We start from the raw sequence: 27365 nt of genomic DNA, 5'->3' as shown, positions 1-27365 counted from the left end.
TAGATTTTGAAGACATCTTTAAATAAATGAGACAAAACCACGTGTCTTGGAATTGGCTTTTTCTACTAAATGCTCAAATTCTGTCCCCTTGAAATCAATGGCAAAACTCCATCAATTCAGTAGGGCCACATTTTCACCCCAAACTCTCTTTTTTTTCAGTAATAAGTAGATTTGGCCTGAGTTTGTCTGAAGATACTGCTTTAAACTATTTTTTCGGTTCTATTGAATAACAGAATTAGTTGATATTTAAGAATGAAAGCTCATCAAGTTTAAATTTCAGTTGTTTTATAATAATAGCCATATGTTAGTTATAAGTTGTGTAAGTCTGAAGTTCTGGTAATTTAAAACTGCTTTAAAGTGACCTTTACAGGGTTCCACATTTCAGCATTTTCTAAAAGTGGGTGATATCGGTCCTTACTCATAAATCCTTACATTAAAAGAATCTGTAGGCCCAGGCCCTCAGTTAACAGGCTTACAGTAAATAAGTCCTGCAAACATTTATATACACACTTAACCTTACAAATACAGCAATGAAATTAATGTAACTGCACTCAGTGGGGAAAATCAGACCAGGATGAAATATCAGCTTTTACAAAAGGGCCACTTGCTCTTACTAGTAAGACAGGATGCTAAGCAACATAGACCTCCAGCCTGACCCGATGCAGTTGTTAGGTTCTTCCCTAGTTAAACAGTGCAAGACAACAAGACACAGTATAGGAAATACTTTTGTTTTCTCCACTGGAGGCTAGTCAGGCTGGGAGGACAGAGATACTGGGGGCAATATGAAGGCTGTAGCTCAGCTCCACTACCACCACCTGGTTTTTCCAACCACACTGCAGCTGATCGTGCCTTCTGGTTGGGCTGCTCACATGGCTGCAGTTTCTTACTTCCTTACAATGCTCCACTCCCTGTTCATCTCCATTCGTGTGTCATTCCTTACATGTTGGAGATCTCTTTCAAAAGACTTGTTATTGCTGTTGTCCAGATTTTCCCTCTGACTTTTGATCTAACTGAATATGTCCACTGTTATGGTAAAGGCAGTACATGCTGCATATCTGCTATGCTTTTAATCTCAAATTCCAGCACTCCAAACAGGGAAACTGAGGCACATCAGCTAGAGCTATTTGCCAGAGACTGTACAGCATGTGAACAGCAAGATACAGACTAGAACCAAACCTCCTGGCCCTTCCTTCTGATGCCTTGGTCTATAGGCATGAATTGGACGATAGATAAACTGGTAGAACTAAAAACAGCATTAAAAAAGTGTCACACTCTAAGAATTTGTTGACAAAAAGGAAATGCTGATTGAAATATGCCCTGGATTGACTGATACCTTAATAGTCCTCTTCTGTGGAATTTTTTTACTTCTCCCATGACATTAAATGTTAAAGTGCTACATGTGCGGTACATTTGCCAGGAATAAGAAAAATACCAGCCACCTAGCAGTTGACCATATTTCCTTTCCCTTCAGTATACTATTGTGTTCAAAGCCCATTTTCCTAGCATTTAGACAGCTGATGTATTTGAAACTAAATTAGATGTTTCCAGTGAAAATACACAATACAGCAGATAGACACTGTGGATCTGCATGGCCCACTCTAAATACTATTTCCCAGCTCACAGCTGTACATTCACTTTGACATTTCCTCTGCAACACCCCTGCCTCTTCAAAAGCTGTCTTCATTTGGCCCTCAACCCTTCAAAATGCTTTAGCACCCTCATGTAAGTAATTCCATTAACACATGTAAGTAATTTCACTGGTACTGATAATATATGAAGGAGATACGTGTTTGGAGAACAAGACCTTGTTTAGGTAAGAAAATATTCTTGTAATTTTTTTCCTTTTCTTTTTGCAAGACTCCAGCTTTGGAAAAGCAATAAAAATGTTGTATAAATTTGAGGTACTAAAGCCTAGGCTCTAATTTCATTTTATTTCCACACAAAACAAGTATGTTTACTATTCTTATGAAATGCACAAAACCATTAGGCCACTCATGAGAATCTGGGCCCTGATCCTGTAATCATTCCAAGTGTCTTTCATGAATTTAAGCGGAGTTAAAACTAGCCTAGAGAATCAATCCCTTTGTATTTCCAGTATTTTTTCAAAAGACAAACTCATGTAATTACATCTCTCTTATATTTTTTTAACACCTGTGATGAACAGAAGTATTTCTGAATTCTTTACCATACGCTGCAATAGCAACACGCCATGTGAATACTCACAAGTGCAACAGTATAGAGATCCATGTGCTTCCAGCCCCACACCCAAAGAAGCACCATGTAGTGCAGGAGCACCAGAACCAAAACTGGCATGGACCCAGCTGTGGAGAGATTAAACCGACTACTTTATGGTTCTAAAGTAATAATACACTAAATGAAATTGATATAATATTGCAATCAGCCGCTTTGCTGTTCAGAAAATACCACAGGGCTATGTGCTGCATTGTTCACGAGATGGTTTCCTTTGTAAAGGGGACTGGGGTGTGTTCTAGAGGGACGTGACCCAGATACCCTGTGGATGAGGTTCAGACGTTGACCGAGGCACTCCGTGTGACACCTCATTTCCCGCAGAAGCCTTCGTGAGCAGCAGGGGGGCCGCCGCAGGCAGCTGGCAGGAGAGGGAGGGAGACCCTCAGAGCAGTCCCATTGTTGAGATTCCTGTCACCAGCCATGAGAATACTTAATTTCTTTCATCTCTGGAGTTTTCATTATCATTCAAATTTCATTTTCCATTAATTGATCGGGGATTAGCGGAGCCATTATGCAAAAATTAGACAAGCCAGATGCGATGAATAATTCATGACGGACAATTACACTTTATTCCTGGTGTACTTCCTAACTTCCCCCTCGACTTCCCGCCTGTCGCAGACGGCAGCCTTCCCTCCCGGCCCACCCGGCTCTCGGGGCGGCGGGTGCGGTGCGTGCGCTCGCCCCGCCCGCCGCTAGGTGGCAGGCGCCGCCCGCGGTGCGCGCAGGAGCGCGGAGGGAGCCGCGCGGTTCCGCGCCGATCGCAGCATCCTCATTATCGGGTGCGACCGCAACCGAGGTTGGCTCGGGCGGGCGCGACGGTGCCTGCCCACCGCCTCCCGCACCCCCCGCCCGCCGCCGGGGTGCCGCCCGGGAGCGGGAAAGGCCGCGGGCTCTCCCCCCGCCCCGTCACCCGCGCGTCCCACACCCCTCACGCCGGGCATCTCATTTATCCCACCGGACAGTTGTTGCCCCATTAAAGCGCAGTCCCACCCTTCGCGAGGACCTTTCATCTGGGGAAGTTTTATGACAGTTTGTAAATGTGCAAAGTTTTTAATTAGACTCGCCAGACAGCCCCAGGCAGCACTAGCGCCACGAAGTCTTCATGCTGCTCTCTGCTTTACAGCACAACAAGCCGCTCTACTCCTTTGAAGACAATGCCGACTATGTCTACGATGTCATGTGGTCGCCAGTGCATCCCGCGCTCTTCGCCTGTGTGGACGGGATGGGGCGCCTGGATCTGTGGAACCTGAATAACGACACCGAGGTGAGGCGGCGCGGCGGCTCGACGGCGGCCTGCTCTGGGAACGCGAGAGCGGGCGGGCGGACGGGCGGCGGGGCGCCGTGCGGGTCCTTAACCCTGTGAGAGCCGGCGGCGCGGCGCTGCCGAGCACCCTCCGTCGGCCAGCGGGGGTCTACGGGGGTGCCGGGCGACCCCCGGGCTGCGGGGAGGCCGGCGTCAGCCGCCGCCCAAGCCTCGGGGAGCGTCGGGGCGGGCGGGTCCCAATGCTGGAGGCTCCTGACCGCCCTCCTCCCCGCCCGCCTCCCTCCCCTGCGGCTGGGCTGCTGCTCTCGGGTACCTGCCACGGGTGGGTAGGGCCCGCTGCGGCACCCCCCGGCGGGAAGCCAACACAAATACGTAGCCGCGGTGCCGGCTCGGAAAGGAGACTCCTTCCCATCAGTGTTATTTTAAGGTGCGCTCTGAAACCGCGCCCGTTCCATAGTGTTTTTATCATCCCCGCCCCCATTTCTGGCACACAGAAACAGCAGCATGCCCTCGCTGAGGGGGTCACAATTTGGCCACGGCTGCCACAGGCCTGTCGGGCAGCCCTTTGCTAGCCTTCCGCGGTACGGAGGTGCTTCGTGTTCGAGTGGGAGATCTCATTTCCCTTCCTGCTTATCCACCGCTCCACATCCTCTGGAGATGATAGCTTGCCAGCCCCGGTACTAGTGCCACCAGCGTGCCGGAAACCCTGCGTGCCACTGTGCCTGCCCTCACCTCACTGCGTCGCTGCCTACCCAGCATCAGTCTTCGAAGCACAAGGCATCTGTATCACACGTTGTGATTTTATACCCTCACCTTTTTACCTTTTTAATATTTGCTGTGAAACTTAAAGGCACAAATCCGAACGAAAAGTAGCTACTTTTCTTTACACTGTAAGTAAATAGCGAGGACCACTGGGGAGGAAGCATTGCACCTTTGTATTTTGCTGATGAGAAAAGATTAATCAGAGACCTTTCTGCAAAGATTGAGAGTAGTAAATACTGTGGGTTTAAAAAAGTCATTTTCTAAACGTGCCGAGCACCCATTTTTCCTCTTACTATTTCATATTTTTAAAAATGCTGCAGACTTACACTGATACTGGGGTTTTTTGTGGATTTGAGTTTCCTCCTAAAATGGTTTTCAGCAAACCTGTCAGGTCACTTGAGGTCAGTCGCAGATGGCCAACAACCAGTATTCAGCACGAAGGAATCACAATGAAGTCGACATCATCTTCTTCACAACTGACATCTTGCATATTTTTACTTAATTCCATGTGAAATTAAGAACAAACAGATTGTAAAAGAAAAGGTCAAATACTAACTGATGGTTTATTTTTATTTTCAAAAAAGAAGACCAAAGAGTGAGCAGCAGTATTTCCCCCACGTACCCGATTTATTTACTTTTTTTTTTAGGACTAGTTGACCATTAATACCCCTTCCCCATAAATATTGTGTGCATTTCAGACAGAGTAAAATACAGGAACGGTTTATGGCTTCTAGTGAGTGGTGCTTGCCATAAATAAGCATGGACAGGTAAGAGGAACCAGCACTGGGCACTGCATTGTCAAGGGGAGTAGCAAGGCCTTTTGAAGTGCTCTGAGCAGGAAGTAGCACAGCCTTTTTAATTAGAGCACATACAGCTGGAGGATATACAGGAGGAGTCTTCTCAGAATTTATTTTGGGAAGGGAGGGACATATCCTTCAGGTGTTCTCATTAATGCAGGCTTAAACACAGAGCATAAACCCCAGCATTTTAAGAAGAAAGAAAAAAAAAAAAAATAACCCTTTCCCCCCTAATTCCAGGGCTGAAATCCTGCTCTGTTTGAAATCAACTGATGTTTTGCCATTTGACTCAATGAGACCATAATTTGTTTCCAAAAAATTAGTATGGACTGCTTGATCCCATTCCCATCAATAATAAGGCTGTACGTGGAAAACTGCTGATATATTTCCAGTGTGTTTACATATAAATACAAAGGAGCATCAGAAAAAAAATTAATTTCAAGCTCAATCCTGCTGTTCTTCTGTGCGCAAGGCCACCCCTGATTTCACAAATGATTTCCATTCTGAGAAGTCAAAATCAGTTCTCATGTAAGGATCAGACTGGAATTATTCCCGAGCTTTGTATTTTTATGCAAATCGAATTTGGGTCTCTGGAGGCAGAAATACCATTTGGTTTCCTTACTGAGCACTGATGAAACAAATTAAAAACTCTCTATGAATGATAAACCATCAGATTCTGAATAGATGTGAGGTTTTGTTATGCACGAGAAGCAGCAGAAGTACCTCTGAAAGAGAGCTGTGAGCAGTTCTTTTAAGCTGAAAAGTGACCGTCTGTTTGCTGTTACCCTCTATCTGGTAGCTCATAATTAGTTTATAATTTTCAAGATTCCTGCCATCGATTACACCGCTTAAGTCATCACTGCCGTTTGCTCAGAAAAGTCCTTGTCAGCACTTTGCCTTTGTAATAAGGAATCTCGAAGCACCTATTTTTTAGAACTTTATTACTTTCAGATGTCAGATACGTGATGTCAAAGTATTTGTGAAGACGGCAGAAAATGACAGGTATATTAAAGTGTTTAACTGCTAGCTATTGATAAAAATCTCTGTATAAGAGCTGGATGTGATTGTTATTAATGAGGGCTGGTTTTGTTTAATTTGGGAAATAAGCCACTTTATTATTTAGGTATTATTTTGTAAAGCCAATTAAGAAAATACCTGGATTGAGTTACAATATGCTGTCTTTAAATTTCTGAACTCTAACACAGTTTCCACTAGTGTTACTCCCCGTATTTATTAAAGACATTTCTCCTGAGAGCTAGATGCTTTCTGATCAAAATAACTAAAATCATTTGACTACCACAGATTTAATCAATCTAAATATTCTCAAAATCTCACTGTAAAGTAACAAGGGTGTTTGTGATCTGTGGATACCAGAAATTGTTCTTGTAAGAATAATGAAAGTCATCAGATTTTATTTCATGTTTGATAAATGAATACAAAAAAAACCTAAAAAAAAAAAAAAAAAAAAAAGAAAAAAAAAGTCCTATCCGCTCCTTCATTCTTTTGCAAACTGAGTATTATTTTTACAGATTAGTACAGTGCGGTTTGAAGACAGTTTCAGGATACCAAAAGCCGATTTCCTACCGACATGTCCATAACATTTCTTTTCTGATCAAGATTGGAGGTCTCTAGTTCGTTGATGAATCTTCCTTATCTATGGACTGATATTAAACTGACTTACAAAACTGCTTATTCCTGCTGTGTTATACCACATTCAGATGTTTGGTGGGGTTTTTTTCGCATGCCGTACCTTAGCTTCGAAAGTATGAGGATGGTGTCTGTTTCTCGAAACAGCTAACAGATGTATTTGCAAGCAGATTTTGACACTACATAAGCAATAAAAGTAGAAAAATGAAAGGTATATTCTTACCATGCATGTTTTTCTGACTGCATCTTTCTTAATCTGTTACCTGCTAAAATCTCATTTTAAAATCGTTAAAAATCTGACAAGCACCAACCTCAGAGAGTTTATAAAGTATTTCAAATGTGATTTTAAAAACATAATGCTACCATTATAAAATAAACTCTTATCTTTGAAATCTAAAATAAGCATGTGTAATTTAACCTATCACTACCGAGAGCAGACAAATCTATTTTAAGATACTATAGTTTGACTATATTTCTCTCCATATCACTGGAGAAAAGGCTTTTTATTTAGATTATTAAAGACTGTTTCACTATTGCTTTTTATTATGTTAGATAGCTTTGTGGAACAGTAACAGGATTTTACAAAACCATCGGGTTTTGAAATAAAGCCTGGGTTGTGCCGTGTGTGGCATGCACACTGCTTGCTTTTATGTGAAACACTGGAAGAATGCTGTATTAACAAAAAAAGCAGCTCTAGAGTTATGTATTTCAGCCTCCCGAAAGACATAGTGAAAATTCAGTGCCTTAAATATACGTTATGTGTATTTGTATATGAAACAAATATCTTTGATCTACGGTTTTCTGAGAAACATAGCTGGTTAGTGGATTAGTCCTCTAAAATGTGGCATTTAGTTGTTGTTTTTTGAAGAAACCCATTTCCAAATGGTATGAAATTCATTTTGCCTGGAATTAAAATAGCTTTTTATTTTCCTTTTTTTTTTTTTTTTCCTTTTCTTTTTTTTTTAGAAATCAGTGACCACAGGAGCAAAACTTGTTTGTTTTCTACTGTGATTTTATCATGGATCAATGACCCCATGTCAGAATTAGGCCTTTGACTCTCGCCCAACTAAGCAGTAACAGACTTGGGTCTAGGAGTTAGAGCTAGCCAGCTTTTTTGGGTAATACTGCATTGGAAAGGACCTAGGCCTTGAGTCCGGTAGCGTATTTGCATTTGAATGATTTCCTAAGGGAGGGGGGAGGATGGTATTTGCTTTGTGACTGTTATCCAGCATTATTTCTGCATCATTCTGCAAACAAAATCTTCTTGTGTTTCACATGCTGGGCTCAGGACGCTACCATGAAGCCCTTCGCGGAGGTGACGCTTTAGCTTTGCAGGCTTGTTATGCTAGAGGTGCCAGTTTGGTTTTGCAGCCATTGTGTCAGGGTCAGTGAGGAGGAGGAGGATCAGGGAGTCTCCAGGGAGGAGGGGCAAGGCAAGCAGGCCTGCTTCCCAGTCCTAGTCCTGCTGCTGACGTGGCTGTGCACATGCTGCAGGCATAACAGGGGTCTTGGGAGGTCTGCAAAGGTTCATCTTCCCACTGTCCCTCATCTTGTGGGACACAATGAGGGCATTAGAACAGAGAAGGAGATTGGCATGGGAGATACACAGTGTTTGTTTTAAAATTATTTTTCTCCTGTATCTTCTGACCGATCTTACATTTACAGTCTAAAACTGCAGCTGGAAAACTGAGATGAAGTCAGCAAAATACTGGTTTTGTTAATCTTGTCAGTTTGTCCATGTTCAGACCAGGCTTTAGTACCACCTTCAAACTGCCTTCTTCCTGCTTCTGTGATATTGTGCCCACAGTGAGGACAGAAGTACCTGTCACTCCCTCAAAGGTAGCCCTGACTCTAATTCCTGTCCAGCTACCTCTCCTTGTCTGAACTGCTCTCCAATTCCATGTCCATTTATAGATCCCGGGACACCCCTTTGTCCCCATCTCACCCTGTGACTGAGACCTGCTCCCACAGGTGGATCTGGTGGAGGAGCTGTTTTTGCAGCTATCCTGTCCTATTTGCCCTGATGTAAAAAGCATTAGAGCTAAAAAGTATTAAAGGCAAAAAAAGCCTTTTCTGGAAGACCGTCATGCCAAGCTACAGGCTCCTTGCTCGGGCAGGTTCTCCTATTAAAGGCGGCAGGGTGGAGCGTTAGCAGACTTGCAGGTTGCCATCACTAGTCTTGTGAGGTGACCTAAATCAGCTGGGTGATCTACCTATGTGGGACAAACACCCACACAGTTCCTTCCTCCTGCAGCATCTTTTGATGCCCTCATTCCAGCGTAGATTACAAATACTTCTCCTAAGATCGTGTTCGTTGCTTTATTCGTCCCACACATTAACCAGAATCTTCATGTATTCTTGTGGATCACCTGTTAAGTTGGTTGACTTGGGGCGGGGAGGGGGTTTGGAAATTAGACAGCATCCAGCTGTATTTAAAACAGAAGAAGTCTCCTGGGGATGTAAAAGAGAATTGTGGGAACATACTGTAGGAGTTCCTAAATGTCAGTTCAGCTCTTCTCACTGCTGCTGTGTCCTCACTCTGAAGTGACTAGCTCAGGACTTTTCTGACAGAGTACCTAGGTTTCAACCTCTGCATCTAGCCACAGAGGTGAGTATGGATTTAAAGGCTGTGTCAGCATGAATACAGGGATGTGTCTGCTGATCATCAGGTTATCTGGGCCGAAGTCAGAGGCCAGAAGCCAGGGCGGGACTGAAGCCAAAGCCTACCCTCAGTTGGTTCTTGATCCTAAATGTGTGACTTTTAAGAAAGAAGGAGATGTGGTTTCACATGTTTCTGAGGTTAAAGGGAAAAATCTGTTCCATTTACTGCCCTTCAGTGCAGAAAAGTCTTCCCTGCTCATTCCAAGCAATCTCTTACTCTTTCTTCTTTTTAGCACATGTGATTGAAGGAACAATGAACCCTTTTTTTTTCCTCACCCCCCTATGAGGGTTGTATGTTACTTCCAGCAATCCCAAGGGACTTACGGCTCACCCAGCTAAACAGGACATTCAGAACTGACCCCCAGATTCGCAGGCAGTGTGATTGTATTGTCCTTCCTGTTCCTATTGTTTCAACAGGTTCCCACAGCCAGTGTCACCATAGAAGGAGCTTCTGCCCTCAACCGTGTCCGCTGGGCCCAGGCTGGGAAGGAGGTAGCTGTTGGTGATTCAGAAGGCCGCATATGGATCTATGATGTTGGAGAGGTAATTGTTATTGCTTTGGGGTTTTCTTAAAGCTTGGCTTCTGGAGAATGCTACATCCAAGTTTGAGAAAAGATCATGTATTGTTACACATGAATAGGACCTGGCTTATTCCTAAGAATAAGCCAGGAAGTGAGAGGTGTCATTGTGGAGGATGGTAGGTGCATGTGTGATAAAGAGTATGTAGGTGCTGAGAAATAGCAGGGTGCGTATTCTGTGTCTAAGGCTGCTCTGAATTCACTCTGCTACATCTTATAAAAAACATCCAAACTGCAGTGTGTTTGGCACTGATGGAATCTACTTCTTTGTTGATGAATACAGTATAAAGTGTTCCATCAGTATTACAATCCCTTGGAACAGTTAAGGGTGAATCTCTGAGCAATCAGCTTTTATGTAGAGAATTTGTTTTCCATCATTATCTGTGATAGGATACTGAGATATCCATCTCTACACAGTAGGGAAACATTATAGAATACATACAGAATTATCTGTAACTCTCATAAAGTGATTTTATGGCCCATAGCAAAATTGCTTGTGCATGACTCACATTTTTGGATTGCATTCACTTGTGCAGGAGTTGCCTTTCCTCACAAATGTTTGCTGAAACTTCTTGCCATATTGTTAGCATAATCTCTAAATTCTCTAAGGTTACCGCATTCAGATTCCCACTATGACACTGGCAGGTCAGGCTGGTTTTACTTATTTTTCACTTTTGCGTGACTGTTCCGAAAAGGTGGTTTTTCTGCCTTACAAATAACACAACAAACTGTGGAAACGTCTTTGATGACAGCACAGTCTGATCTTGTCTGGGAGTCTAGACAGGTTGTAGAAATGACTCTTTTTGCATATCATACACCAAATTGTTCATAGGATTGTTTATCCCTGCAAGCTCACCCGGGAAAACATAGATTTAGTGTTCTGTGCAGAAGTAGTAACATGCAAGATTTTGGCCTTTCCTCTGTAGAATCTTCAACTTGCAAAATGAGTCACAGTGATATACTCAGATCAAAAAGAAAGACAGGCTTCTGTTACTTGAAAAGGAAAAACAAAAGAGAGTAATTCAACAGTATTTATTTGCGTGAGTCCAGATCAGTGTTGCATAAAGTGTTCTGCCACAGATGTTGCATGCCCTGCCCGTGCAGAGCTCCAGTGTCTCCAGCTCAGCTCCATACACACTTACACAGACAGATGCATGTCCATCCACACAGTTGCTGACAGGTCATGGGCCATTGCCATCCCTCCTCCTCTTCAGTAACGAATGAAGGAGCTAATTAGTTTGTTGGCCGGATCATTTTGGCAGGCTGCAGTAATTCCTATACCAAATTTAGGAGAGCTGGTCTGGACTGCAACAGCTTCAGATGCTACCAGGGCTGCTGTGTTGTTAGTGGCTTTTTCTGATTTAAAAAAGAAGAGCGCTCATATATCCTCCAGCACAATTCTTCTCTCTATAAAGCCTTAAGTGAGATGCAGAAATACTTTGCAGCTCAAGAGCCTGGAATCGAGGGCTCGTAAAGTGAATAGCAGCCTCTTCAGTCATTAACCCTCTGTGCCTGTCTGTAAAGAACTCTCTGATGAGTTATTCCATGCTTGGCTGTCCTCAGGCATGACACATGGGAGATTCACAGCATGCACATGCACTTTTGGAAGTGTCTGGCAGAAATGTGGCAGCCTTTAAGGCTCTCTCTTTACTTCAGTGTGCAGACACCAGCCAGTTCCTTGGCTTGGCTGGGGTCCTCCTTTGACTGTCCTTTTTGTATGGTTTGATTGTGGGATATGATAGAGCTGGGCTGACAGTTCAAAAGCGGCAGTCCTTCTCCCCCTGTCTGCCAGCCATCCCCAACCAAACCCCTCGCTGCCCAGTTTTTGTGGTGGTAGCAGTGCTTGTCACCACCCACATTGTGAGAGGGAGATAGATCAGCAGAGACATATTGGTTTATTCATTGTTTTGTTTTGTTTTCCTTGGGGTATTTTTCTCCATGGACTGACTCAGTGTGAGAATAGATGAGTGAGCATGTGGCTGGGAGCGAGGGGTTGTGAGCAAGACCGTAAGCGCCTGGCAGCACCTAGCTTTCATATTTGACCCAGCGGCACTGCAAAGCCTGGAACTAAGCTGCAACAGTTGACTTTTCAGCAATAGCACTCAACCCGTCTCCTACAGTATCAACTTCTGAAAAGGCCACATCACTGGAAGAATTCACCCCTGCCTGACTGATAACTCGGTAGCATCCACTTGTTTGAAGGTGCATCTCTCTGATTTGTGAAGATGAGTGTGATTACTCGCATTAGAAAGTCGGCATGCCACTTTGCAAAGACCCTAAATACACTCACTGAAACCATTAATGCTCCACTTATACTGCGCCCTTTTTAAAACCTTTCTTCTCTCATGACTGTTCTAAATATCACATTAGGTCAGCTGTAAATTCATAAAACATTGGATCCATCATAAAAAATTGTGATTATATTCGTGTTGTAATAAAGCACAGTGTCTTTGAATTTCACATTGCTGTATAAGCAGTTCTTCTTACCTGTTTGAGCACGGAATTGACTCCATGAATTTAGATCAAAGCAAAAAACACCGGATATCAAATCATTAAGGAAAATATTAAAGTAATAAGAATTTTTACTTTGTTAGGTTCATCACAGTTTTAAGAAACTAGGCAACAGTAAAGTTTACTGCTGCTATTAACCCATGGTGTAAAGAGAAAACATTTTATTGCCTAGGTGAAAACACAAGACACAAGGCCTAAACTTGCATCCTTTGTGAAGGTAAGGAGAGTGAGATCAAGGCTGGTTTTGCTTGTGTAAGTATTTAGAATTTGGTCCTTATTGCTGTGTTAGCCAGTCATAGTCTTTATGACATGAGAAATGGCAGAAACATGAAGAATGTGCCAGGGTCTATAACCAAGGAGTTAAAAATGATGGTGACATTTTCAGTTAGGCTATATAATGTTATCTCCTTAGAGTATGTACTTTTAGTTGTTTGATTTCAGCATTGTGTCTGAAAATAACTGAACACATTTATTTTCACAGTGAGGGGTCTATTTTCTCCTCAATGCGTGTGCTTTATGCCCATTAGCATTAATGGGAGTTATACACACACTTCCAGGGGAGGGGAGACTTAAATAGTCTGTATAGATGTGCTCTTGTGGATCAGTAACCCCTGATTTAAAGAATGTGAATTATAAAATGAAATAAAACCCCAAACAAGCACACAAAAATCTGATTGTTTGAGTGTGATGGGATCTTAAACCTATATAACTTATCCAGAGAATAGAATGAGTCATTGTAAATACACTTTACTTTCTGTGAGACCTAAATATTCAAACCTTTGCTGATCTAGTAGTTGAGATATTGGGATAGTATGTATAACATATTTTAGTTTCTGTGGTCGTATGTCTTAATTACTGGTCAGCAAGTTTTCTGTATGGTAGAAGTTGATTTTAACAGAACATGGACCACTGACTATAGATTTATTCACATGTCCTGATGATTGATAGTTAGACCTAACTGCATGTCTCTTTTGTAGATACATTTTCTAGAAAGCTTGCTCCCATTGTGCATGCTTCAGTGATGTTACACAGTTGCCGCTGTCATAAATATTCTCTAACAACCACGTCTGTTGCTTACCTGGCTTATTGAGAATGCTCTTTGCACCTTTGTGAAAGAAGTAGCTTCTCATCCACCTTCCATTGTTTATTTTGTTTTCCATTAATCTCTTCCAGGTCATATTCTGCTTGCACTGTGAATAAATAGATAGAAACTGTAATTCAATTATTTATTCTTTGATCGTAATAAAATGTAAAGTAAGTTTTGCAGCACAAGATTGGAGAGTTTGAAGCTGTAGTCACAAGGAGCTTATTGCTCTACATTATTTTGTTAAACTAGTTTACAGGACAAACTATTGTATCTGTGTGGTGATCTTTCAGATAGTTGATTTTGGTCATGCTTTTAAAGGGCAACTAGAAGGACAGGTGGAACTGGAGAGAAGTAAGGAATGATCTTTACCTAGACTACCCAGGAAAGATGGCTCTGCCAAAGAAAGCAGTTACCTGGAATTCTTTACACAGTTGTTACTTCTGTCCATGTTTCCTTGCAGTAGAATTGGAATCATATTGATCTTTTTTGTGACTTTGTTAGGTTTCAGAGTTAATATCTCCTTAAGCTGTTTCAGGGCTGCTGCATTAGGTTGCTTGTGTACTTCCCCATTTGCACCGTGATGGGTGTTAGTCCTGCAGCACACTTTCAAGTACATGACCAGTGAGGGAAGAGCTGGCAAGTGCCCGAAATATGTAGATGAAGTAGTACAGTAAGGAATATCCCACTGATGTCTATAAAATAATTACCTTGGATTTCAACAGCCTTTAACAGCTGCTCTGAGATTCTTAGGGTTCTAGACAGAGAAAAATGCGTATTTGTGACCAACTCTCACATTTCAGCGTGGCCGCTGAGTCACTTTGTTTTCTGGGTAAAGTAGGGAAAGGTTGGTACTTGTGCTCCTATCTTCAGATCCCTGTGTTCCACTATGGATTTCATACAGAAAATGTATCCAGCATCTCTTTCATGAGGTTAAAAGCTGCTGTAGCCCAGAGAGAGAAATATGAAACTAGGTTTTGTGTCATGCAGTTATCCAGGTAGATTTTCCAGTAGGTTTACTTTTGCCATCATAAAGCTCCTGTAGAGCATATATTGAGTTAGGAAATGTTTTTGCCACAAAAGCAGAGTTGAAACTCGCCATAAGATACTTAAAATCTGTGTTGAGTTACAAGTATTTTTGGAACACAGATAAATGGCTCATGCACGTATCATGAAGGCAAATTTGAGCAATAATAAAGGTCTGTACTTACAACTCAGTTTTATACAAAAGCATTCAAAGATCAAGTAAGATACAGTAGTTACAAGAACGCACACAATTCAGGCATAAAGGATAATTAAATGGATTGCGAGGCGGTGCCTGAATTTCACCATTGATATTTTTGCTAGGGAGGTTGGAACACTGGCCTCAGAGAATTTTAAAAGCATGTTTTAACAAAGCAGAATCTCTTGCGTTGTTGGAAAATGTCAAGAGCTAAGGTTTTGATTTGCTTCCCCTCTGCCTCTGAAGTACTGAGCAGAACAAGCTCTTCGTCCCTTGTCATTTGAATTTTGACTAATACAGCGAGTATTCACAAAGGGATTTTTGAAGTAGGTTAAATAAGAACTCCCTAATGAAAAAAATGCACTAGTTTGAAATCAGTCAATTTAATTACTGTGTTTTATGAAGGCCATTACCCATTGCTGATTACTAGGGTGATAAAATCTTTAAGCTTTGGTAGCCTCCGTAGGGGGTGAGCCGATCTAAGTAGAGCAAAGTCCAGTCATTATCACCCTAAATACTTGTGTTTCTCATTACAATATTCATTACTTTAGGTTACTGTGAATGCTTTGAGGGCTTTATGTAAGCACTGGTTTATTCTTCTGCAGAAAAACAATGTTGTTATGTTGATAAGTTAAAATCAAGCATTCATATACTTTTACGGTTTAAAAGAAGGCTTGGCTGCATACAGGCATAGAAATATATATATTTATGCCTGTGAGTACTCCTATACACGCCTATCCCTGGCTGTGTACTTGTTAGTAAGGTTGTACTAGTCTGATAAGAAATGGAAAAGGGTATGAGTTACCTTTCTCTTTCAGTTTGTTTTGGTATGTAAATAAGCTGGAATGGAGGCTTATGTTACTAATAGCAATCTTTATTAGAGAAGTACATTTCAAGAGGGAAGACTGGGCCATGATCTAACTAATCTGATTTACCCAAGGCTGGTTGTTGCAGGTTGGAGCTGTTTATCTCCAGTGCCAGCCTTGGGCTTTGCACTTCCCTTTCCTTGCCACTTCTTGCACATCATGTGGCACCACTACCTCTCTGCCTTTCTCCATCCTTCATTGTGGCCTTTTGACTTCAAAGTAGCTTCATAAAATCAATGTTATTTAAAAAATTACTTCAAAATCATTTTCCCTCTTTTTTTTAAAAAAAAAACAACCTTGAAATGTATCAGAGAGAGATGTGGATCTAGGCTACTGGGAGAGAAGAGTAGCCTGTAGAAAGAGGCTGAAGAACTTGGTATGACTATCCAAGGAAGTCTGGTGGCAATATAGATGGTTCATGTACTTGCAGAAGTAGGAGTGCTTGGGGCCAGAGAGGGAAAACTAGTGGAACTGAGGACATGCTGCCACCAGCACATGTGGCAGCAAGCTGGTCATCTGTTCGAGTCAAAAAGACTATTTTTAACTATCAGAAGGCAGAAGTTACAGAACAGATAGGGACAGTGGGACAAACAGCCTCTTGAAGTGGAGCCTGACAACAGGATTTTGTGATGTGCTTCTGTGTGATACGGCAATGGGTCACACCTGGCATACTCCTGCCTATGCCATGATCATAGAATCATAGAATAACAGAATCTTTTGGGTTGGAAAGGACCTTAGGATCATCTAGTTCCAGCCCATGGCAGAGACACCTCATGCTAGACCAAGACTGCGTCCAACCTGGCCTTGAACACTGCCAGGGATGGAGCATTCACAGCTTCCTTGGGCACCATGTTCCAGTGCCTCACCACCCTTACAGTAAAGAACTTCCTCCTTATATCCAATCTGAACTTCCTCTGTTTAAGTTTTAACCCATTACCCCTTGTCCTGTTGCTACAGTCCCTGATGAAGAGTCCCTCTCTGGCATCCTTGTAGGCTCCCTTCAGATACTGGAAGGCTGCTGATGTATGCTTGTTCTTGGTAACAACAGAGTTTCTGTTGTTTTTTTTTTTTTAATATATATATATATATATACACATATATATATGAACATCAAATTCCACTATCATTTTACTGCCAGAATATTGCTTGTTAAAACTAAAGGAGGAAGTACCAGATTTGTAACAAAAAACCTTTCTGTTGTTGATAGACAGTGGAATTAAATGGGCATTAGTGAAAATAGACAGAAAGCAGGGTGGGGAGGATGGGTTAAATAGTCATCCTAAAAATTCAGTTTATTCTTTATCCTTACCTTCAGTTGCTTATGGTGAAATATTTCAGTAATTCTCCCGAGGTGGCTTACTAGCTCCCCAGAGAATTTCATGGGGTAAAAAGACATGAGTTTCCAATATGATACAAATATCTTTTATGAGGGTTCCTCATCTCCTCATCACATGAAATAAAAAGCTTAAGAAAGCCAGTCAACCAACCAACAAAAATCTGGCTCCAGTCCTTTTTATTCGTTTGCACACTACTTTTAAAGCAAATGTATGTTTCCTTTTCCCTTGCAAAGGCCCGGATCCTCCCCCTGCAGAGAGGATCAGAGAGAACAAGCCACATGTGACAGGAGTTAATCATGTAGCTTAATGCACTATTAGAAGGCACTCAGATAACGAAGTGATGAGAGTGGCAGAAAAGAAGCTATAAGAGATCATTCCCTTTCTACACAGTAAAGCGTGCAGGAGGGAGAGAAGGGAGAGCTGTCTATGACAATCTTCCTGCCCATTTTTTCCTGCTGAGCTGGGAAACACGGTAAAGGGCAAGAAAGAAAGGAGAAAGGCAGGCTCCAGGTAGGACATACTTGTCCATCCACTCTATGTTTAGCACATCAGCACTACCAATGGCTCCACTACCAGCTTGACAGTTACTGCTTCTCCTGAAAACCTTTCAAGAGGTTTAGTGGAAAAGGTAATCTGGGTCCAGGCTTTCCATGGAACTTGCAGGTGAGGCAGCAGAAGCTGAGCGAGTATTTTAGCTGGTCTTCCCCATTCTGACCCTGCAACCTGGAACACCAGTGGGAGACAAAACTGAAGTCAATGTATGTATAAAGTCCCAGACTAACACTAGTTAAGTTTGTTGGGTGGTATTTTCTCTGATAGTTTTTATCCCAAAAAGATACACAAAAAGATGTGTTACTGAAAAATGTTCATGGCTTTTAAATAACAGAAAGTACGGAAGGGAAAAAGTACCAAATGCAGAATTCAGTTTAAGCTTAGTCTGTGTGCAGCAATTTGCAAGTTCATTGAAATTAATGTGTTATCATTGTGGTGTTAAACTGAAACAACAGCTGCTTTGTATAATTAATTTTCTTCATGATGCTTCTGTGGTTTCAACCTGCCACATTCAGTAGCAGTTTTCATGTTGAGAATCCTTAACTACGTTTTCAGTCTTTTTTTATGGTTTGCAAAGTGGTCTGTATTTGAACATGAAAAAATATCTAATTTATTTAATTTGACTTGGAAAAGAATGGTTGAACCTAAAATATCAGTTGAGGATAACTCTGGGCCTTAATACATCCTATTAGGCAGCTAAAATTCCATCTTCAGTGTTTAACTTAAATGTGAAATGTGTCCTTCGGTGTGTAGAGCAAGGGAAAAGACCATGTCTGAAATTAAAAAAGACAACAGCCAAACTGCTGTTCCATGGATGAGCTTTTGCAGGTAGTGGAATGTGTGCAAAATCTCAGGAAAGGCAGCAACTGTCCTGCAGACCAGAGCCTTTGAGCAGTTCGTACGCGACTTTTGGTCAGTGTCCACTTGCCAGCTGGAAGCCGGAAAGCCGTGACAATAGTCCTGTACAGTTCCTGTTCTGCCATGTTTCTGGGCATGAATCACGGCGTGGACATGATTGACTTGGTTTGGAAATGAAGCAGGCTGAGCTGAAGACACCATGATTTATTTCTTCCCTGAGGCAACAGTCCTTCACTCAGCTGGACTTTCAGGGAGGCACCTTTGCCAGTGCAGTTACCCTAGAGGTTGAATATCTGCTATTTCAAGTGGAAGTGGTGGGACAGTTCCTCCAATCCATGTAGCTGTCAGTAAGAAAAGAAAGAAAACGTAGATATGGGAAGGAACACTACGGTTAAAGGCTCCTTACCTTCTAGTTTTGTTCCATTTGGTATATTTAGGCTTTTTAGTGCAGTGGTGAGAGCTGATAACATAATTTAGTAGAGGAGGAATTCTTAGCTCCATGTGTTAAATGTCATGAAAGTCGTGCAAAAAAATTGCGAGAGTTTGCAATGACCTTGAGAAATGGCAATCAAAGCAGGACTGAGATCTTCATGGGAGGCAAATAGCAGGCAGAATGCATCAATGTTTTTCTTAACCCGTAAACTGATGGCATTGCAGAAGCGATGGGAAGTTAGGAACCACAAAATGCTGCTTAGGGCACCACCTCTTTTGAAGTAAAATTGTGAGCTTTTCTGAAACATGTCAAATGCTCTCTCAGCTCCCATAGCTTATTAATTATATTAGATCCCTTTTGTTTCCAGGGACTTAAACAGGCCAATAGTATCTGCCATTGAAAGCATAACTCGAGGGGATCTGCAGGAGAGGATCCCCATAACATGACTAGTGAAAGCACTCTGGTGTGCTTAAAGCACAGGATATAAGATTATAGCTTAACATTTGTAATTTAAAAATAAGAGGTGATCTAAGGAAGCAAAAGTAATCTAAATTTCAATTTTCAGTTATCTCTTTCAAGATGACTGGTGATTGCTCGTTATTTTATCCTCTGTAGTCAATATCAAGTGCAGAATTTGTACACATTAGTTGAGGGAAGGTTAATGTGTTTGATAGCTCGGACATCATTCTTTCTGGTTAATTGAGGAGAGCCTGAGCCAACTGTGATATTATAGGTGGAACTGTAGCATTGTCTACAATTAAAGATACTTCTGACTTCCTTGTTTTTTTTCCATGTGCCCCATCAAGTTTTAATCCTCAGGCTGAAGTTTCCATAACTGGTGTTTGCTTCCAGCACAGGGTTTGTTGTTTCTTACTTTTTTCTTTTTTTCCTTTAAAGATTAAAGACAATATCATAACACAAAATGAGTAACATGCTCAAATTGAGGGAGTTAGCCTTAACTGTGACATTTCCTATCTTTGAAGTGTTAAAGTCTGCAATCTTAATGTTCGGTTAACATGAATTTGTGTGTCATGTATGTGTAATTTATGGACTACATTCTGGTCTGCTCTCCTGTTAGACTGGCATCAAGATGACTGCTGCAGACAAAGAGGACTAAGTTTAGAAAAGAATTAATGGGCATTCAAATGCTTGAGTTCCTATGTAGGCCATTTATACAGTGTATCTTTGCACATTACTTATAAATTATTAAAATAGCACCATTGTTTGCTAGGTATTCAAAACATAATTTACCATCAAATGTGTAACAATTCAGCAGCTACTGTTCTCCTTAGGAGAAAAAGTCAAAGTTTGCTGAAAATGGATTCATTTTCTGTTTGAGATTAAGAGGGTTTTTTTGTCATATAAGCTAATATTTTGTCTTCTTTTTACTATGGCAGCACTAGTTAAATCAGACCCTGCTGGTGAATTGCAAAGAAATAAATCACAACAGACATTAATCTAGATGAGGGCTAAGTAATTAACTTTGTAGAAGGGTGGTGTATACTGTGTCTGTGACACTAGACTGACTGCTGTGCATAGAATAAATGCAGTATTTAGGCTGCCTATGGTATTCCACCCCTTCAATTAAGTAAACAAATATATATAGAGCTACTCTGGAGTGTATCCTTTGTGGTCTAAACACTGTATCTTATTAAAATCATCTGCATACAGTATGTGGGGTTTGAGTTCCTGCCAGTGGTTTCATCCATTGTTAACAGTGATGCTCGGCTCTCCCAAGAGTTAAATACAGTGGTACTATAGTTATGTGGAAAGGGTGCTCTTGGTTACTTTGGTGGCCATTTCGTTGCATATTACCTCCCACTTTGTTTCCATCCATGTGTGTGGCATAGGGTGTTGCCTGGAAAAATACAGGCTTTTTCAGGAAAAAAAATCCATATAGGTTGAGAAAAATATCAAAGGCGGTCTGTAATTGATTCTGGGGGGCGAGACCAGGGCCAGAATAGGTGCATGCCTGCCTGCTCTGTGTGTGCACATCAAGATACTTAATATTTACATTTACATATCTGTTTTCACCTCAGCGATAGTGATAAAACATCTGTTGCACTCCAGAAGACAGGATCAGTGGCTTAAAGCAGAACTGTATTTCTTGGTTTTCACTTGTAAGTATTACAGTCCTCATTCTGCAAGTGCTCTTTTTTACCCAGAAAATGAGACCGGTTGTCTGTTCTGCTTCTGAGAGAACATCAAGCTGAAATAGTTACATTTTATCATCATTAAAAATATTTATATCTACAATGTCATAAATGCATTCAGATGTTAATCCATTGCACAAAGTATTTGCAGCAGATTTCAATACAGCACTTAATTTTCGAGGGTGATATGGACAATATAGGTTGATAAAACTTCTGCTTAGAGAAAATAGCTAAAATGAAATTCGCCTGAAGCTACATTTAGTTGATGATGCTGTTAAATTGAAAGAATATAAAAATGGTGATAAACCACATACACAAATAACTTGGTGTGAAGTCTGAGATTTTAGTCATTAGTTTACCAGACTCGCCGTTTTCCACAAACTCAAGTTAATCTGTATACTTCCTAAGCTCTAATTAGCTATCTCTTCAAAGAGTGTTTATCTTGCCCTTCTCAAAAGCAACAGAGTATTTCAGAAATTAGGGGAACATCAATTTTCATACAGTTTTTCTTTTCCCTGCTGGATATAAGGTTTTTTTACAAATACAGCTGTGCTGAAGCAGGGACAAGTAAACAGGATTGTCTAAAATAAGATCAGCCTTTGCCTCTTAACAACAACAGACCCAAATGCAGCTAATAAAAGGTGTGCATTAATCAGAAAGTTTCTGATCACTAGGAGCACGGTGAGTGGCTATAGAAATCCATCAGCTTAGGTCAGAACAAGGTTTTCTATATACAAAAATAAGAAGGCATTCTGTTTCTTCGAAATGTATTTGAATCGGCTGCAGGTTTTTGAATGGGGAACCGCTGTCACCCCTAGAGCGTATCTTGGACCACCATGCAGGCTCCTCTGCAAACATCTAATTGAAAACAGTGTGTGGCGGCACGGTTGCGCGGGCTGGCTGCAGACCACATACGCCGGCAGCTCGTTCCAAGTCGTGGTGTAACGGTTCATTTTCAGATTCTCTTTTTACACCTGTGTCCATGGGACGTGTGTGTTAGAAGCGATTATAGACCCTTCTGGTTGGAAAAATTCACCCCTTCTCAACAGCCCCTCAGTCAGAGGCGGCACTGAGGAGGTTCTTCCCATGGCTGGTTTTGCTTTGAAGCATCTGAAATCTAGGCGAAGATGAGGAAAAAAAGTGATTATTTACCCGGTGTTTGGGACTGCACAATACTTTCACCAGGCATCAGTGCTGAAGGTCATGAACTGGTGCCAGGTAGACTGGCCTGTGCGGTACAGTCACTGAAAGGAAACACAATAGGTTGAACATGGGTGAGTCCAGAGGAGGGCCATGAAGGTGATCAGAGGGCTGGAGCACCTCTCCTGTGGAGACAGGCTGAGAGAGTTGGGCTTGTTCAGCCTGGAGAAGAGAAGGCTCCGGGGAGACCTTAGAGCAGCCTTCCAGTATCTAAAGGGGACCTACAAGAAATCTGAAGAGGGGCTTTTTTTCAGGGATAGGACAAGGGGGAATGGTTTTAAACTGAAACAGGGTAGATTTAGATTTGACATTAGGAAAAAGCTTTTCCCTGTGAGGGTGGTGAGGCACTGGACCACGTTGCTCAGAGAAGTTGTGGCTGCCCCGTCCCTGGCAGTGTTCAAGGCTGGACGGGGCTTTGATCAACCTGGTCTAGGGGAAAGTATCCCTGCCCATGGCAGGGGATTGGAACTGGATGAGCTTTAAGGTCACTTCCAACCCAAACCGTTCTGTGATTCTATGACTGTGCTCGATTTGCACCTATGAGACATTCATCCTTCCAAAGTGGAGGCTGCTGCTGAAATTGCATTTATCTCCTTCTCAAGAGAGTGCCCAGGCCTCAGAGTAGAGCTGTGCTGGAGAAGAGCATGGAGGGATGAAGGCAGGAAGAGTTTGTCCACTTCCATCCCAAAGATTTACAGGCTCCAGGGAAGGCAAGCAGCCAGGAATAAAGTGGAATATCCTCACTGAATAATTCATTTGCTGGAAAGTGGTTTTCAGGGAAACTGAAGCTATACGGAGATTTGGACAAATTGAGCTGGAACACTCTCAGCCATAAAAAAGATGGATAGTAGGGGAATATACAAAAATCTTGAAATACGTTGTGATATCTTATTTCAACCTTCTGGATAGATTCCTTTAAAAGGCACATTCAAAGCTTTGGGATTTTTGTCTCAATTCTTTATTTTTCTTTTCTCTTTTTCTTTTTTTCAGTAGACCTAACTTAAAAGAGCAAATGTTACCGGGGCGTGTTACATGATCTGAAAATCATAAATTTATTATGAAGGTAAATTTATGTTGATTTGTGTCTTCAGGCATTGGGTTTTGTTGCTTTTTCTGCGTGCTTGGAGAGCCCAGCACAAGCAGACACAACTGTCAGCATCAAGAGTTGCCTGACCAGAGCACCTCCTTTTCATGAGTTCTCTCTTGCAGTGTTAAGAGTAGCAGTGTTCAGTGCAGTGCTAATAGCAAGTTTGTGGGAAAACATGGGCAATAGTGTGTATTTGTAGGATCTCTGGTGTATGGATTGGAAGCTCTGTACGCAGAGGAAATCTCTGCCTTGACGAGAAGATGGAGGAGGCTGCTCCTGGTGAAACTCACCTTCATGCTGCTGCCTGTGACTGGCCTGGTGAGCCTCGGGGGCAGCGGGCTCTTTTTCTCTCTTACCAGATGCACATAAACCTTCCCCTTGGTCAGTACGAACATCAAGGGGGGCACCTGTTTGTGCTTCAGGGCTGGAAAGCTAACAGGTAAGTAAAGTACTTGACCAGAGTGATCACCCAGGAAACACAGAGAAGCTTCAGAAGGTTCAAAAATCCAAGGGCTCTGTGGTGGAACCAGAGGATATAGTCTTGTCACTGCATAAATCACCTAGAATTGTGACATGTCAGCAGGACAAAGCCAAGTGGATGATCAGGAAGATCCTAGTGGTCATTTCTGTTGGGTCTGGTGGTTTTCTTTATCTACAGTGGAAAATAGGCACAAGTTGGAACAATCTTACCTTAAAACTTTACAAGCCCTGTTCCTTCGAAGTCTGCTGTAACCCCACGACTCTGAAAAATGAACCAGGCGACCTACTGTGGTTGGCCTATGCAACACAACTGGACAAATCCCTTCTTTCCAAATCCAAAAGTTGTTTAGATCCTCTCCAGTCTTGAAAGTACAGCTCAATCCATTATCACCCAGAACAGAAGAGGGTGAGAATGTTACTACAGACAAGGGGCTTCTAGCTGGCCAGGAACCAGCTACCTCTAGCAGATGGGAAGGAGAAGGACAAGAGGACAGAGAGATCTCAGCTCCTAATTTACAATCCTTTTGCTGTTGCATCCCATCATCTCAGTTTTTAGGCCCTTTGTATTCTGTTCTGTTCTGTCAAAAATTGCCTCCCCTTGGTATATATATGTAGGGTGGAGTGGGGAGGCACAGGCTGGGAAAGATTTGTCTATGTGTAATGTCTTTTATCTATAATAAGATACACTGATAAGTGTAATGCCTTGCAGGAATAGGCAGAAATCTGTTTCATGTTACTATCTGAGGCCGCTCTGGGCTTGCTGACATTACCAGTCCACCTCTCCAGTGCTTATTAATTGTGGCTGATGTGTATCCCCCCTCATGTGCAGCACACAGCCAGTCGCAGTCTGGGAACTCGGTTGAACCCATTTTGCCTGGGGTTCTGAAGGCTGCTGGCTGGACAGTGCTGCCCAGGGAGGCTCCCTTTTCCAGCCACTTTACTGGTGCTGCACTGTTCAGTCAGGAAGCGTGTGCTGGTGAGTTATCTTTTCTTATCCAAAATCTGTTTATCTAAAATCACAGTAATGGAGGTGGTGGGGAAAATAATTCAGAGAGTTTGCATCACGTAAATAATTTTTTTAATAAGCAAGAAAAAGGGCTTGTGAGCTAGGTAAAATCTTACAGGTGTCCAGTATTTAGTACGTTACATGCCTTTGTTATTTGTGTACATTATTGATCATGTAGGAGGCCCTTACAGATACTTCCAGATACTGAGTGATTTTTGAAGAATATTTTATGAAAGTGAACTATGGGAGAAGATCTAAAAGGATCATATCAAGAAAACTTTGATTATTATTGGGTTTCTTGAGAAAGAGGAGACCCCACTTGTCCTGACTTAAATGTCTTCCCCAGTTAAAAATGGATGACCATCCTAACATCTAGAGAAGATGTTTTCCTATGCTAAATTCTCACTCCTGTCACCAGCTGAGCATGTGTAACTTTACAAGCAGAAGCAGGTTTCTGTGGATGTGTAAACTTGTAGTCACGCTTGCAGGTCAGCAGCTTGTAGACTGAACGCTTTTGATATTTTAAAACCCAGACAGAAGACAAAAGTACCCCTCTTCCAACAGCTTAGCAGACAAAGTTTAGCTGAAGTCACCACCTTGCTTTGATAATACTGGTTCTCCCCATTAGAATTGCTATCTGATGCAACCTAAACGTTCCATGGTATTTAAGCTAAAGCAGTGTGAGTAATTCAGTCAATTAATTAGGTGTGGGTAGCACTTACCTTCCGTTGTCAAGGGATCAAAGGAGAACACGATCGCATTTATTTTCTTGTTCCGCTCCATACCTTAGTGTCAGTTTATTCAAATAACCTTCTGACCCAAATGTTACTGCGAGTTATTACATCAGCTTATTACGCTTTGGTGAACGTTTCTAACCTGCATCAAGATCGTGACTGCTGGAGCTCAACAGGTGCTGATTTGTGGTATCTGGAAGTGGACAGAAAAATGGCAAAAACATTGAACAAATGAGGAACACTCGGATAACGCTAAACCTCTGCCCGTCCTCTAGGAAGGGTCTCCTGGCTTCTTCCATCCCTGCCCTACTATTTACAGAAAAAACTTGTGTGGAGAAGCTGAAAGGGAGATTGCACAGGCAGACCCAGGCCTCCAGCACTTGGGGGTGTCGGTGTGCCCAGCTGAAGGAACTCTAACAGAAAATGACTGGAAGGGGAGCATTAACTCAGAGAAGAATTTGAATTGGAGTTGGTGGATACTTTTGTTTTTATTTGAGGTCTTTTGCTTTATAACTATTGTGGTTCAGTATTAGGGCCTTCACAGGAAGAAGGGGAGGGGGAATAAAGCTCAGTTTTTCCTTTGACTTCATTATTGCCAAGGTTTCCTTCTGCATCTCTGAGGAATTTCTATTAGAGAGGTTTATTCTACTAACAGTCTATTAGCAGGATTGGCCCCCTCATTGAAAGCATGATGCAGTCCATGAGATTAAAGAAGGTAAAATAAGATGAAATTCTAAGGAATTAAATCATGCATGGGCACTGAATGTTTTCATGTCTGTGCTGAAGGTATTCACTTCAATTATTAATTGTTTTGTGAACTGAGTCAATAAAAACCAGGCCTTGCTAACTCTGTCAGCTGACAATAATGCCCTTAATGCATGCATTTGTGGGGAGACTCTTCAAGTTTGAAATACCATTTATTTTAATAGGCTGGACCTTGATTTTATTTGTCTGTGTCCATGCTGTGGAGTAAAGGAAATGAAATTATCTCAATGTCACAAATTTACTTCATTTTTTTCTTTAGAATGACATGTCTTCTTTAGCCATTTAATACAGTGTAATGGTGTTTAGGGCTTTAAAAGACAAGGAGAAATGAGCCTTTAATAAATTCAATAAATCCTTCGCCTAGGATGTTGTTGCACTTTAATGATTTTAGAATCATTAAAATCACTTATTTCACTACTTGAAATAAGTGAATATCATTTTATGTTTTTATTCTAGAGTTTGATTAACAGTAGTGCTGTACATATAACAACAAATAAAATCTTTTAGGACACAAGCAATAGTAATGGAAATTGCAATAGAGTTGGTTTTGGTTGCATCTGTGATAGAAGGATCTCTGCACTGCCCCTTAAGTTACTGTACAGTAGCTTGTGTAGGTGTGTGGCTATGCTGAAACCTGTGCTACGGGTACGTGTGTGTTGGTGCACCAACCTCCAGTCTGGTGTTACATTTCCTTCTGCTGAAGGTTTTTGAGAGAACTGAGCTGTCTTTCGGATAAAGGCCATAACAGATCCACATCAGTGCATGTGAGCATGAGAGGCAGCTGTCCCAAATGTTTAACTCCTGAAAGTCTGGTCTCTGTTCCTGGGATAAGTAAGGGAGAAAAAAGAGTGGAAGACAAAGAAGGGGAAACACAGAGACAGCAGCGACACTTGTTGTGAGGGGCTGAGATGGCTTTCACACAGGTTGCATTTCTCAATCTGTAGCCTCAGTAAGTGCTGAACTGTATTATATTCAGTATTCCAACAGGCAAAACCTCAAACTTGTTATACCTCAGCCCTTCATAATGTAACTGAGTCACTGATAAATGCACTATACATGGGAAGCTTGAAGCATGCTACGTTTTCCCCAAAATATTGGATGTAGAGGCAAAACCGGGT

The 27365-nt window shown here is 41.9% G+C and overlaps 1 protein-coding gene across 1 annotated transcript in view; it reads left to right on the top strand.

Moving 5' to 3' along the window:
- DYNC1I1 (dynein cytoplasmic 1 intermediate chain 1) overlaps positions 1-27365 on the top strand; it is a gene marked incomplete at both ends in the record, with an annotated part of 175990 nt that overhangs the window by 147030 nt on the left and 1595 nt on the right. The window contains 2 exons of the mRNA XM_080609610.1: positions 3374-3514; positions 9799-9924. Coding sequence (XP_080465736.1) covers positions 3374-3514; positions 9799-9924 — 267 coding nt within the window. The remainder of the gene's footprint in view (positions 1-3373; positions 3515-9798; positions 9925-27365) is intronic.

This window comes from Psittacula echo (genome assembly GCF_963264785.1).
Source record: "Psittacula echo genome assembly, chromosome: 2".
Classification (NCBI taxonomy): Eukaryota; Metazoa; Chordata; class Aves; order Psittaciformes; family Psittacidae; genus Psittacula; species Psittacula echo.
Note: the sequence above shows the minus strand (reverse complement) of the source record. Positions and strands in the feature narration are given on the sequence as shown.